The sequence below is a fragment of the Phyllostomus hastatus genome, unplaced genomic scaffold, assembly GCF_019186645.2.
Source record: "Phyllostomus hastatus isolate PE091 unplaced genomic scaffold, TTU_PhHast_1.1 phas_contig_148, whole genome shotgun sequence".
Taxonomy (NCBI): domain Eukaryota; kingdom Metazoa; phylum Chordata; class Mammalia; order Chiroptera; family Phyllostomidae; genus Phyllostomus; species Phyllostomus hastatus.
In genome coordinates this window covers 6308051-6322878 of record NW_025333607.1, presented here as the reverse complement: position 1 = coordinate 6322878, position 14828 = coordinate 6308051, and the positions used below count along the sequence as shown (strand labels likewise).

At 46.9% G+C, this 14828-nt stretch overlaps 1 protein-coding gene across 6 annotated transcripts in view; it reads right to left on the bottom strand.

The window, feature by feature from the left end:
• The window catches only part of TTC13 (tetratricopeptide repeat domain 13), a 63781-nt gene that overhangs the window by 33671 nt on the left and 15282 nt on the right, over nucleotides 1–14828 (bottom strand). For 4 of the 6 annotated variants that reach the window (XM_045861150.1, XM_045861157.1, XM_045861168.1 and 1 more), the window contains exons 3-4: nucleotides 12800–12875; nucleotides 9565–9635 (exon numbers count right to left, since the gene is read on the bottom strand). In XM_045861150.1, coding sequence (XP_045717106.1) covers nucleotides 9565–9635; nucleotides 12800–12875 — 147 coding nt within the window. Of the gene's footprint in view, nucleotides 1–1007; nucleotides 1074–9564; nucleotides 9636–12799; nucleotides 12876–14828 lie in introns of all 6 variants that reach the window. The other 2 variants (XM_045861133.1, XM_045861141.1) reach the window with 1 other exon arrangement.

The window sequence follows — 14828 nt, the reverse complement described above, 5'->3', positions numbered from 1 at the left end:
GGGAGAAGCAGCTTATCTGGCCTCCACTAGAGAAACTGTAGTTTCTCTAGTCATTTACTGGAGAAATGACTAGACATTTCTAGTCATTTACTGATGCTCTGAATGTAACAGTGTTACCCTCCCAAACACCTATCATTCCAAAATCTGCCTTCATTCTCAGTCCTCTGTATCTCAGAAGTATGCAAATATCATATACAATGTATCCAATAAGCTGGCACCCAATTTGTACAATTTGTTTAACTGGCAAAGATACAAAAGTGACATTTCTCCCTGAAAGCATAATTTCATTTCAATATGTTTCATATACGGTAAGACAAAAGTTTACATATACTGCTCTACACTGAAAATGTAGATCTGAATCTTAGACTATTTCATTATTTAATATAATAATCTCAGGAAAGGCTTCATTTTTACACCATGATGCTTATGTTAAGCAAAATATATTTATCCTGAGCTCCTTCCTCCATTCCTCAGAGGCATGAGAAGGGTCAGGGTATACAGAGAGACGCCTGTCTAGGGAAGTATAATATGTGATAACAAACAAATTTTACAGCAAAACTTTTGTTCTTTCAGTCTAACTTTAAAAACGGTGAAAGGAACTCCAATTCCGTGCCCTGCTGCCCTCCTGATGCCCCATCTCTGCTGTTCCCAATGAGCATTTCTTAGGAATTCGGCTAAGATCTCATGCTTTTCTGGGTCTATGTCCAGTTCATCACAAAACAAAGTTTAGGCTGGCAAAGACCACCTAAACTTTTTCTACCCCGTTTCTTTTGGGGTAGAAAATAAGGCGAAATGGACTTCAGAAGTCCTGGGTAGAAACTCCCAGATCACCGCTTCCCAGCCGTTTGCTCGCAAGTGAATCCTCCACGGCCGCGCTCTCATTTGGGACCTGGGGCAGCAACTGCGTGTCCCCCCCGGGTCTCAGCGGACAGGGGGCGGCTCTCTCCACCCCCGGCCCGAAGCGGGTCACGCAGGCACTACGCAAGCGGTAGCTATTCCATACTCACATGCAGGCCCTTCTTTCCATAGGCTATCCCTCGGCCATAAATGGCACTAACCAGATCAGGCTCCTCCTAGTCAGACCAAAACAAAAACACGTGAAAAACTATAAACAAAACAAACCAAAACAAAACATAAGTCAGTTTCTGCCTAAAGCACGTTAATGCCACAAGTGACAGCTCCACTCCACGCGGCCACACTCGGAAGTCCACACACAGTCCCCAACCAGGAACGTCTGCATGCTTGAAGCTCATGTGCATGACACACGCAATAAGAGTTCTGCATTAAAAAAGATACTAAAATAAAGAGAGCTGACAATGCTGAGCTCTGTGCTAGTGTCTTTCGCTGTCATTGCATTAAAATGTGATCCCCTCCACAACTCCGAGACCGGCAGCGCCAGCAAGCGTGTGTCACGGAGCAAACGGAGGCTCAGAGAGGCGAGCAGATGCGAGTGAAGGACTAGGGGATGCCTCCTCCTAGTGCAGACGTCTCCTCTGGTGAGATCACGGAATAATCTGGAAGGGAAGGATCCTCAGTGCTGACACGGTGAGGGATACGACACGAGTCGGCTCCACAGCCGGGGGCGGGGGGGATGAACACGGTCCTTGACACCGACGGTCACTTCCTTTCCGCAACCTGCCCTCAGATGGGCCGACGGGAACACCTCGTGGGCCCAAGGGCAGAGCGTCTGCTGGCCCGGCCCCCGAGCCCCTGCACACAGGCAGCGGTGTGACGGCCCCACGCGCTGCGCGAGGTGCCCCTGGGGACCTGCGGCCTCCGCACTTTTGACCTCACCCCTGAACCCTGCCCTGTATATTTAGGAAGGAGTAATGAGCCCATGCCTACACGATCCTGGGGGAAACCCTGGACCCTGCTAAGGAATGTAATAGGACGGTACCAGATGGGGCACGTGACTGGCTGACCCACTGCTCAGGTCAAACCTGAGAAAGGGGGCCGGCCAGGACTGCAGAAGAAGACCTCAGCTTCAATGGTGAGCGTATAAAACCCTGAAGGAGGAGATGCAGTGCAATGAAAGGAAAACAAGGCTCCTTTCCACAGAAGGAGGCCCCTCCGCATCAAGGGCACGCTGGCGCGCCTCTGGCTCCCCCAGGCCGGCAGACGAGCCTCGCACTGCACGCAAATCGGGAGACCTCAGGGGGACAGTTACAGGTTTCCAGCTCCTCTTGGAAAATGAAAAGATTCAACAGAGATAGCCCACAGGACAAGAAAGAAAGAAAAAAAAAAACTAGCGTGAAGTACTGGCTGTCTCTTGAGATGGGGGTGTGGACTCATCAGTTCCGCACACGCCCACCTGTGGTACGCTCGCTCACTCAGGTCACCTCCCGCCTGCCACGGAGCTTTGGGTTTGTGAACTGTAACTTAGAGGTAATTGGTATGAAAGGCTATCTGTGCTATTTGATACGTAAACAAGTTCCACATAATCACAAAGGAATGGCCGTTACTACCACTTTTCTTCTTCTTTTAAAAGATTTTATTTCTTTATGTTTAGAGAGAGGGGAAGGGAAGGAGAAAGAGAGGGGGAGAAACATCAATGTGTGGTTGCCTCTCATGCGCCCCCTACTGGGGACCTGGCCCACAACCCAGGCATGTGCCCTGACTGGGAATCGAACTGATGATCCTTTGGTTTGCAGGCTGGCACTCAGTCCACTGAGCCACACCAGCTAGGGCTGGCCGTTACAGCTTGTAACTAATGCTGATACGTGACGTGTGGGTCAGTATGGGCACTGAAGAAAGCTCTCCAAGTATTCACAGCCATTCTCACAGGGCGGGGGGAGGGTGGCATTACTAGATATGTTTTCATTCTACTTAACACACTGCTGTACTCTTTTTCATTGTCTAAAACAAACATGTATACGTGTAAACAAAAAAATGTTTTAAGTACTATATTACTAGAAAAAATAGTGCTATAAATAAAAAAGTCAATTTAAATAAATAGTAAATAGCAAATGTCATGTAAATTACAGAATATTTAGAAAGGAAAGGGCGCCCTATCACCCTGCCACCCAGAGGTAACCCTGGAACACTTAAGGAGCCTCCTGGCAGAGCAGTGGCTTGGCCAGGGAGGGTCACGGACACAGAGAGAGAGGGGCAGCAGGAGAAAGCCACCCACTGAGGAATCCGGGTCGCCCTGTCTTCACACTTTTCCATGGCAATAACCCCCACCAGGGGGTAACACCGTCCAAGAACAGCGCCTCGGCCGGGCTGGCACGGGCGGCAGGGAGCCTGCACAGCTGTCCCTCCCACGTGATTCTCCAGGGAGGGGAAACCCTACTCAGGTTTGTGGTGCCTCAAAATAATACTATGCGAGGAGTTTTTCTCCTAAAACTGAGAATATTTTTATGCCAGATGCTCATGCCGTGCATCAGAAAAAGGAGCATTTAAATAAACAGTTGTTCTACTGGTGTGACTGTCATCTCCGTGCATCCTGTGGCTGGACCAGCCGCCCTGGAAGGCATCCTCGTCTCCCCGCCCGACGAGCCTACTTGTGAAATCCTGGACGATGTAGCTGCTGAGTGTCTCTGCTGTCTCCCTGCCAACCCATCCCCCCCCCCCCCGCCCTGGCCCAGGCTGCTGTGACCGCCTGGCCCTCCCCCGTCTCCTCCCTCTCACGCTCACACTGAGAGGTAGGTCCCTGTCGATCACGGCTGCCATGCCCCGCCCACTGAGACTACTCATTGCCTCCCAACACCTACAACTGTGAATGACATTCCCCTTTTTACTCCAGTCCATAGAAAGAAGTGCATTTTCTGATGCGACCCAGTACACACACACACATGTACATTACACACATACATATACATACACGTATCAGAAACAAAAATTTCATTAAGCCACACCCAAGCTGCCATACACAGTATGATCTGACATTTTCTAGTCTAATATATTTCATTTTCCAAAAAGGGCTAGTCTTGGTGTGCCAGTTAATCTCAGGTCCTCCTAAAATAAAGGGCAACTGGCGACTTGAAGATAAAGGTGACATCTCAATGCCTTTGCAGAAAATGCCGATGACGTTCCGCCCTCCTGTCTAGCCAGCCTCCTCTCCTCCCACTCCCCCACTGCGCTCTCCGGAAGTCAGCACCGCCATCAGGTCCCTGCACATGAACCGCTCCCCCAGCTCAGTGCAGGAGCAAGCGCTGCCCCACTGGGGTGAAAGGCTCACTCACCGCCACCTCTGTGCCCGTGGAAGAAGTCCTTCCACCCCTCCGGCTGTGCTCAAACACTCCCTCTCCTCTGACTCCTCCCAGCCCCCGGGACCACAGAAGTGCTCCTTCTCCTTGGTTCCTGTTATACGCAGTAGGGACGTCAGCCATTCGTCCATTAGACAGGGCGGGCTCTCAGCCAGGTCCGATTCCCGTGCTAGAAATGTCATGGGTAGCAAAAACCAACACAAAGGCAATGGATTCTTGCCTCCTCAGAGCAGAGCCAAAGAACCCCAAATACAAGTGTAGTTAAAGCTTCAATACGTGTATGCCAGAGAGTGAAGAGTGCTCTTAGGAAGTACGTAAAGACCTGGACAAGGTTAGCAAAGCCTCTCTCTGGAGGAGGAGCCAGGGCTGAGATGCACAGGGTGGGGGATCCCAGAGTGGCTGCTGCACCAGGCAGGGGGGCCGCCACCACGGCCCGAGGGAAATGGAAACAGGAAACAGGAAACGTGGTCCAAGATGAGGATGGAGCACCAGGTAAGAAATCTTACTGAGGACTTGTATCTTTAACCTAAAAGCACCAGCAAAACATGTGTGTGTTTATAGTACACGTGTACATGCGGTATGCGTGTGTGGGGGTGTGTGGAGAGTCTGAGAGAAGCCAGGAGGTGACGGCCACATCAGTCATCTGGTGGGTGACAGTGGCCTGGACGCGGCTTCAGCGGGGCCAGGAGGAGCGGAGGGACAGAGGGGAGGCTGCAGTCAGGAGCCACAGGGTGGGGCTGGGGTGTGGAGCGTGTGCACCCACGTGATCCAGTGGAGAGGCGGCCCCAGAGTGGGCACCACGGGCCACGACCAGGGGCCCCTTCCCAGTGCAGAGGGGGGCACGGGGAGGGGCCAGGGAGGAGCCAGCGGCCAGTGGAGGTGGAGCCTTTGGGTTAGATGCGTTTCAGACATCCAAGTGGATAGAGTTCCTTTAAAATAACTCCCTTGTTACATCACTATTTTCCATTTGGAGAAAAATACTAAGAAAAAAGGAGTCAACTGAATGGTTCCATTCAATTAGGGTTCTGTCGGGAATTTTTTTCCCAACAGCACAGATAGTCTAGTGTTAGACTACAAAAATACCCTAAAGGGAAGGACAAATTGAATGGCTTTATTTAATTTACATTTTCTTCTTGGAATTTTTTTCCAACAGCACGGAAGGATGTGTAATTACTGTGATTGTTAGTCATAGTTATAGTCTAGTATTAAAGGTCCCCAAATTAAATAGTAGCTTTTATTAGCTTTTTTGATTGATACAACTTTTTAATTTTAGCTACCAATGACTTTGGGTGTTAACAATAAGTCAAAACTGTTTATGAAATGTCATAATGAATTACAATTTTCAAATAAAACCAAGGTTTATTCAGCTCAGAATATCAATTTTTTCAAAGTTTTTTTGAGTATACAAGTCTAATGGTATTTACATTTTGCAGTTTTCAGAATTTTAAATAAAAACTAATATTCTCATCTTATATTACTTAATTTATGCAAATGCAAAATCATGGTATAACAAGATAGTTACTTTATCAGCGTGAAGTCCACTTAGATGTGTCAATTCTCAAAAAATTATTTTTTTATATGCACAAAGATCTAATTTACTGTCTTCATCATATTACTTATATAGTGCCTTTAAATTTTACAAATATTTACTTTTCCACCACAAGGCTGGCTTCCTTATTAACACTCGAAAGTCGCTGGGTCAAAGACACACAAGTCAGACAAGTCGCTCACGGCACAGCACTGCGACGAGAACCAAGGTCCGGCGAGCTGCAGACACACGGACATGTTTACACACACGACGTCTATGAGATCACATCAGAGGAGTGTTTCAGGTGTCTGCTAATGTAACGTAAGAAACGAACTTGTTTCGGGAGTCCAGGCCCAGCAGAGTCAGATCAGGGCCGGCCGAGCTCAAGGTCACACAACTAACAGTGAAGGCCACTCGCCTCACAAAGCTGCCGCAGCCCCGATGTCCCCAGCCCTGCACGGGGACCGCAGAGGCGCAGGAAAGGGTCCCGCTTCTGAAGAACGGAATCGCGGAGGCGCTGGCACCCGTGGCAGGGACACGGGGTGTTGGCGGAGAGAGGGCGCGACTCACGGGCGCGTAAAACCGGGGTTTCCTGTGAAGACGGGCAGGCCTACTGAGCCCCGAGACTGTGCTCAGCGGTCACAGGCCCTCACGCTCAGGAACATTTACTCCCTTACAGATGTACCACACAGAGACCACATTTAGATAAATACTCCAACGAACGCTTTGAAACAACACAGATTATAAAATCATCTCATACGTCTGTCCCTGAGGGTGCAGCTACGACAACAACGAGATGGGAAAGTCCTACATCAGAAGGCCACTGTGGCACGGAAGCGGCCCGCGTGCGTGGGTCCGAATTCACACTACACGACCCATGAAACGGTGACTCTCCAAAGACCCCAGCCCCTGGGGCCTCAACTGTTCTCAGCCTTCCAGAGACGGAAGCTTCACGGGCTCTCCAAAAAAAAACAGCTTGTCAAGAGTCAATGAACGGCATGACCCCCCTCTCAAAAGTCCGTGTGTGAACAGTTATGTCTGCAGATTTGTGGAAGGACGTTTACTGCCTTGAAAAGCGGAGCGCTTGCCAACGCGGAAGGTCCCGAGAGGACCAGGCGGACACGGATAGTACACGGGGACGACAGTTCTCGGGGCCAGTTAGGTCGGCCCTGGCTCGGGGGCATCCGCACCCAGGGAGACGGGCTCCCCACTGCTCCCAGCACTGAGCATGAGAAGGTGGTGTGGGGGTAAACACCAGTTTCGTTTCTGCCAGGCACAGTACCAGTGCGTTTGCCAATGAGACAAAAGGAAGAGCACTTAGATTTCAAGGACGGTCATACTTGTACCATGTCACTTAAAAAGGCTGCTTTACGCAAACTTTCGCCATGAGAAAAGGGTTTTAAGTCGATTGGAAGTGAAGCAACAACTATTCTTCGCACACTGGCTGCCACCTCCATGTACAGTTTACCGATAAGACCGGCTATCAAGAATTTGAAGAAATCAATAAAAAAAAAAACCTCTTACTTTCAAACATCAGCCTAATATGGAAAAGTTTTGTCCAGAAAAGCAGGAACAAGTTCCTTATTAAAACAGCAAAAAGAATTTCAGCATTGAACATCAAATTTTTGTACTTTGATGCTGTCACAGTCATATAATACAAAAGTAACGTGACAAATGTCACCAACTCTACGTGGCATCCAGCTTTGCTCCTGTTTGCTCCGGCGCACCATGCAGGCGGGATCTCCCACACACGTCCTCATGGGTGAGCGCTGGGAGGCACCAGAAGGGAGGGTGGGAAGAGACGCGCCACCAAGAGGAGCCCCAGCAGGAGACCCCAGGGCACCGTTGCTGCACCTGCAAACGCTGCGGCCCACAGCCCAGGTCTGTCTCCTCTCGGCCGGCAGCGTCTGAGCTTAATCGCTGCTCCCTCGGTCCCCACTCCTGCCCATCGACGGCCTGAATCACCAGAAAACCAGTCCACGCACTCACAGAGAACAACTCCCCAAGTGAGAGCAACCCACTGTCTCATGGATTGACGAAAATGCTGTATTAAATTTTAGAATATCAGAATCTTTTCTCAGCACAAAGACTTACTTTCTGAACACAAGTGGAAGAGAAATATGTTTTGCAACAACAGATGGACAATATGAAAGCATGTTATAGAGCCAATTAAAATCATGAAATTGTAGAGAAATACTGAAAAACTTTTACTTATAAATAAAACTAAGCAAAAACAATACAAAACAGTACATGTAAACAGATTATAAAATATAGATGCATGCTTTGAAAAGATCATAAATAAAAAAACTTTAATGGGAGAGTGACAAAATTTTAAAAATTTTACTGAAGTTTTTTTCTTTAACACTGTTATACTGCCTTCAACTACAATGGTAATAATATTTTCAAAAAGTTGAATGAATTGATAATATATCTGCAAGCTTGCACTGTTTTCTGCTGTTTGGTCACCATAATTAATTGACATTTGTTCCTATAAATGTATCAAAACCTCCCCATTCAAATAAGGGTCAAGTATTAACTGTAAAACTCCTTGTTTACCTTTTATTTTATTTTTTATTTTTATTTTTTCCCATTCATTTACTGATGGGCACCTAGGTTGCTTCCAGCACTTGGCAAATTGTGCTGCTATGAACATTGGGGTGCATAGGTTCTTTTGCATTGTTAAACAGAAAGGCGATTTTAAAAACTATTTACACTCTCTCCTTTGTACTTGAAACTCCGCTGAAGAATATTATTCCACACAACCGCCCAAACACACGGCTCCTTGAGGACTTTAAAGTAATAACTAAAAGAAATCTCATCGATTCCTTTTTAGGGCAAAGGTAGAATTACCAATATGACTAAACTTACATTCAAAAAAGAGAAAGCAAAAGCACTGCAAAACCTTCAAAAGTAGTATCTTGAAACTAAGTCTACCTGCTGGACCATAAACCATCTGCTGGCTTTTGCTTCCAGAAGCTGAAATTTACTGAGCACTTACTATGTGCCAGACTGGATATGGCGTATCTTACAGGACAGTTAGTTTAAACCTAACGAGAATGTTTCTGGAGGTGGTTACTCTTATTCCCATAATCCAGGAGGTTAGATAACTTGCTGGCAAGCAGCTGAGTGGATTGGAACCTGGGCCATCCCACCTCTCCAGCCCACGTTTTCTTCACTCCTCTCTGGGGACAGACACATTGACAGCCGACAATGAAACGGTCAAGCAGCGACGAAAACACAGCTAAGTAAAGGCAGGACATGTGAGGCCAATGATGTTAGGCTCCATGAAGTGTCCCCTTTGCGCCTCTCTATGTTATCCATGGATATTTAAGGGCTTTTCCTTAATCAGATTTTAATGCAGCTATCAATCAAAGTCCCAGTCCTTCCACTGAAGAGTTTCATAATTATACTTTCAAGCAGGAAACAAATCCATGAGTGGAACTTAAATTAACCACAGAGAGCAATTCCTGCATAGAAAGGTGACATCTGGAATTCCAAGAATTAACCAGTGTCTACAACTCCTGGGAGATATTACGGTCGAGAGAAAATAATGACCGTCTGTTTACACTTGCACCTGAACCCTCCCACGCTGCCCCCTGATGGCGGGGAGACTGTCAGCGAAGGGCCTGGCCTCAGACCTCGTCCTCCTCATTCAGAGGAAGGCTGCAAAGGCTGGCTGAGGGCACGGTCCCAGGCCTGCGCCAAGGAAGTGCTCGCTCGGAGCTGACCTTTGACCAGACAGCTTATCGCAGCACTTCCACTACACCTAAGTCCCTATCTTTACCACGGCTGTAAACCTGAAGTCACATAATAAAGAAGAACAATTACCTGAAGCATTGTGGAGAAGTGTCTTATTGCTTCGTCATAGAGACCACTGCCAATCAACACATAAGCGATAGCTGTGGAAGAAAACACAAAAATATTAAAGGACAGAATAAAGCATCGCAGACTAGAATCGGTAACTACACTCTCTACTGAATCTCAAAAGGCAGCTCCAAGGACTAGAAGCAGTTAAAGAAAACCTAGACGTTAATAAGATGTAATTGAATTCCTCTACCACTCAGCACTTGCTAATCAGTCTTCTAGTTCTATCCAGATTTCAATTATTAAAGCCATCTATAAAACATCTGCTTACAAGAAGTAATAATCATTTTCCAAGGCCATTGCTCACTTTCAAATACCAAATAACCTCTACGATGTTCCCTATCTATCTTATCTATCTATCAAAAGAGCTGGTAACAAGCTGGACAGTATCCAGATAAAATGGCAATGTGATTTACTGTGAACGCTGTGAGAAATGCCCAAATAGCACCACAAATCTCAATTCCTGGGGGTGCTAAATTTATACCAATTACCTAATGAGAACAAAAACAGAGGCTCAAATTAATACACATTAATATAATACTTAATTGTAAATACTTCACACCACTGCAGCAAAATGGTAGTCTTTTTTCTACCTCTCCGACTCAAAATATAGTCAAAACACTACTCAAAATATTCAGTAATGATGAATAGTTTTGATCAAATTGTTTAGGTAAGTGGTATTTTGAAATTAGACACATGACAATCTTTTAAAACACAACAAAATTTTGAATAAACTTTTTTGCCTGTCATAAAAACATTAAATTGTATCATTATAGATTACATTTCCACATAACATTTGTCCTAACTCTGTACACTCTCAAATATACCTGATAAAATATATTCCTCATTCAATATAATACTATGTTGATCACATTTCTTTGCAAAAAAGCTGTATTGTGACCAATTCTGGGACCTAACAGGTGTTGAAGAAGATGGTCAGGTAAAACTCTTACTGTGCTTAAAAGCTTAAACTTCCCAACAGTTAAAAGTAGGAAAAAATAAATAAATAAATGCAGTAGAAACATTAAATGCAGAAAGAGATTTAGATTAGCTTTATAGCTAAATTAAAACAAAGTAAAGTCCCAAGACCTTCAGCAGATAACAACACAAAAGCTTTTGAGGGCATTCTTCAGAATAAAAAAAAGGACTGTTTTGGTCCTAATTTCTTTGAAAAGATCTATTAAGGTCAAACTTAGTTTTAGAATAAGAATGAATGCTATTCAGATAGTTTTATCAGAGTACAAGATAACCAAAAACTCCCTTGGCAGGGCACCGTCATACTAGCAGCAAAGAGAATCAGTAATAACGTTACACGTAGGGCCCTCTTCCGGCTCACAAGACGCAGTGCCGAACACTGCACGTATTAACGCATTTACGCCTTTCATGCGACGAGATGGGCGTGGTTACCGCCCCCACGTGCAGACAAGCATAAGGCAGCTAAACTGTCTTGCATGATTAGGGACTGAAGCATGAACCTGACCTTCTGGAATGCAGGGAGGTGACGGTACATTGGAAAGCAAAGATGTGGGCTCAGATTCTGGCCCCACCACTCACCGGCCATGCGAGTGGGGCTGGGGGTGGGGGGACCTCAGTTACTTTTCATTACTAGCTGGGTCTTGCTTAACAAGAGTGTACAAAATTTCTTAAGATTCCTCCCACATCTAAATGTTGGGAATCTGCCCTGGCTGGCGTAGCTCAGTGGATTGAGTGCGGGCTGCGAACCAAAGTGTCGCAGGTTCGATTCCCAGCCAGGGTACATGCTTGGGTTGCAGGCCATGACCCCCAGCAACCACACATTGATGTTTCTCTCTCTCTCTCTCCCTCTCTCTCTCTCTCTCTCTCTGTCTATGTCTGAGTGTCGAATTCCACTCGAATAAACCCTAATGAAGCTCTCAAATGTTTCCATCTAAAAGTGAACATGTTTGGAATAAAAAAAATCTCAAAAGTATCCATTAAAAAAATAATGCAAATCTTATACAAACGTAAGTACACAACTATTAGAATCTAAGTTTTCTTATGGAGTCCAAAGGAAACGTAAAGAAAAAAACCTGGGATGGCTGGAATTCTCACAGAAATCGTTACTAACTGACAATTCTACGTGTCCTGGCAACAAGCATGTTGACAGAAGTCATTTCTCCAAGGGAAAAAAAAAAATACTGTGGTACATACAAAAGCTCCTAGGCCAGCTCAGGGCCTGTACGGTGCCAGGGTCCACTAGGGCTGTTCTTAGAGCACAGAACAGGCCTAACACAGACGAGACCATCATTTATTACGGAATAAATAAATATGAGGCTAAACAGAATCCGAGGACTCCAGACGAGGCCACATCTGATGCCTTAGGGGACTTAGTTATCTAAGCCTGCTCAAAGAATATCGCCAAAAGTGATTAATACTTTCAGAGCAGCGAACTCTCCATTATCTGCACCGACAGAGGAAACGGGCTAATAGAAGAAGCGCTCAGTCCTCGTATCAAATGCGTGTGGCCACAGAAAGGATACGTGATTAGGTGTGATGACTAGGAAAACTTTTCTGTAGGCGCCTGGAGCGAGCACATGCTCCTGTGAAGCCTGACCAGCTGCACTGTTCGGTCCGTACGCGATTTTGTTCCCACTCCTTCGAGTGTGAACGGTCCCCTACGCCATTTGGTTCCCACTCCGAGAGAGAGCTGACCGGGCAAGGCGGAGACACACCCAAAGGCCTATCAGACACGGGAGAAACCAGCCTGTCTTAAAGCACGGGCAAGCCAACCGCATGGCCCTCCTGCAGGTCTGAGCAAACTCCACTTTTCCACCCCCAGGTTCTTACCCCAGTGACTGTCCTCCTGAGTAAGATCAACCCAAACCCATCTATTCTATGACATGGAGGATGAAAGTCGGCGCAGTTCTCTCCTGCTTTCACTCCGTTGTTCGTATTTGATGACGGCACACAGTTAACCTTTTAGTGAACGGGAGCTCCCAAGAACTCATTACCATACTTATTAACTTCCCTGGAAACACAGAGCTGGAACAGTCTTCCCGATCGTTCCATCCAGACCTTTTATTTCATGACATGATCCATGAGCCCACACAGGATCCAACCACTCATGCGAGAACAGCCTGACTCTGCCAGCCTCTGGGCTCCCTCCGCCTCACCGTCCCACCTGCCTGCTCCGCATCTGATGGCAAGTGAGAGGCAGGAACTCCCCCGGCTCGAGCCTCACCTAGCTCCTCATTGGTGCTGTCGTTATCAGTGGCAAATGGGAATCTCTTCTGTTCTGCAATAGTCTTGGCCTGGCTCTGGAATTAAAAAAAAAAACAACACACAGACATTTTAGCTTATCACAAATGAAGAAAAAAAACACAAACCTCTCTTTTGAAAAATGTAAGCCCCATTTAATTTACATGGAAGCAATAAAATTCCACTTTAAATATATCAGTTGCGTACCACTGTCTGTGTGTAACTCATACGCTTCCTCCCCAATCGTCAGTGGTTCCGTTTCCAGGAACCAGCACCCTTCCCCTCCACAGAGGTTCACCTTGCTGGCCGTTTCAAAGGTCCTTCCACATGTTCACAGACCATTTAATGACTTTAACTGCACTGCAGAACATCACATCCTAGCGATCAGTTCTTCAATGCGCCTTGATAACTGAAGACTGCTTTTTAAGCCCTGGCCATACTTTAGAAGCAAGAGCTACAAGCTGTACAGAGATGACACCATGAAAGGACCCACAAAATGTGAGTCCAAGAAACAAGACATTCTGTTGAACGACACCCAGCAAGTGATGAACCCAGCCCTCCCCACACTCAGGAGATTCGCCCCTGAAGAGCCCACGCAGACACACCCGTGCGTGGCAGGACAGCTAAAGCAACAGTGGGGACCGGGGGAAACACACTGTCTCATATAGAAGTCAGCTCAGGAATTGAATAATTTCACCTATGGGATGCGTCCACCGGTCAAAGTGAGGGTGCTACCCTGTTTCAGAGACAAATCGTGTCTAATAAACAGCCGCTGGCTCCCCAGAAGGCTTGGCTGTCGACGCTAAGCTGAGGTACACTTAGCCTGCAGGGCTCACAGTAACACAACTTCATACCAGAGTCACCTAAGACGAGATTAAAAGTCGTGCACACACACAGGCAGGGAAAGCTAAGACAATCGGGCACTTCTGCAGAACCCTGGAACTGGAACCCAGTGACGTCATAATCATTTGACCTCTTCTTCTTTGGAACCCACATTCCACAAATGACAACCAAATAATTGCAACTGGACCCTCTTCTGACCCAGGCCTGCGGTCCTTAGCCAAGGACTGGGATTCGTCAGCCACGATGAACCGTGCTCTGGGGCTTCGCTGACTCAGACCACAAAGCAACAAGGTACGTCCACTCGCATTCCCTGACACTCTGGACGTTCGGACACACAGCAGTGTCCGGTCTGCCCATGGAACAGATCAACAACGAGGTACCTCTGGTTACAACACCAGCAAAAAGGCCAGAGCATCGCCGCCCAAGAGTCACAGCTGTCACTTCGCCTCAGGACCCCGGACAGAATGAAACGCCTGAGAAATCTACCACTGCGGGAGGTTTCACGCTTTACTTCCTGCAGGAAGGCCTCGATGACTAGAGGGAAGCTCAGCGAGTTCCCTCCTGGTTTGCTCTTTAGCTGGGAGCGTCTGCACGTGGGAACCACGTAAGGAAGGCCTCAGGAAGCGGCACATCTGACACGACGAGACAGAATCACAGCGCCATGTCCATGTCCACATGTGACCGGACATGAGTCCTTCCTCTTCGTCAGATGAGGGCCGAGCGCACGGATGCAGAAAGAGATCTTTCTGCTTAATAAGTTGCCGAGAGCCAAGAAAAGGAGGCTATAAATAATTATTTTAATATTTAACAAGTCTTATTAATTTCATGCAGCGTTCGGTGAGAATCTACCATTTGTCAAGGTTTTCTGCACAAAGAGATGGGAAGAGAACAGAAATGAAACCCCATTAGAGGAGGAAATCACTTACCAGGCACCACCAAGAGTACACTGAAGAGCAATTCTGATCAAAAACTTTTTATTACATTAGAAGTAAAATCTGTAGCTGAAGCGGGCAGGGCATGTGCAGTACGGACAAACTCGCTTCCTGATCAGAAGGAGCCTTAGCCTTTCCCCTGTCCAGCACCGCACCTGCAGGGGCCCCTGTGGACAGAGGTGTGGGGTCACGACCAGGACCCACGTCACCAGTGGGCTAACTCCAATCAGCCTGCAG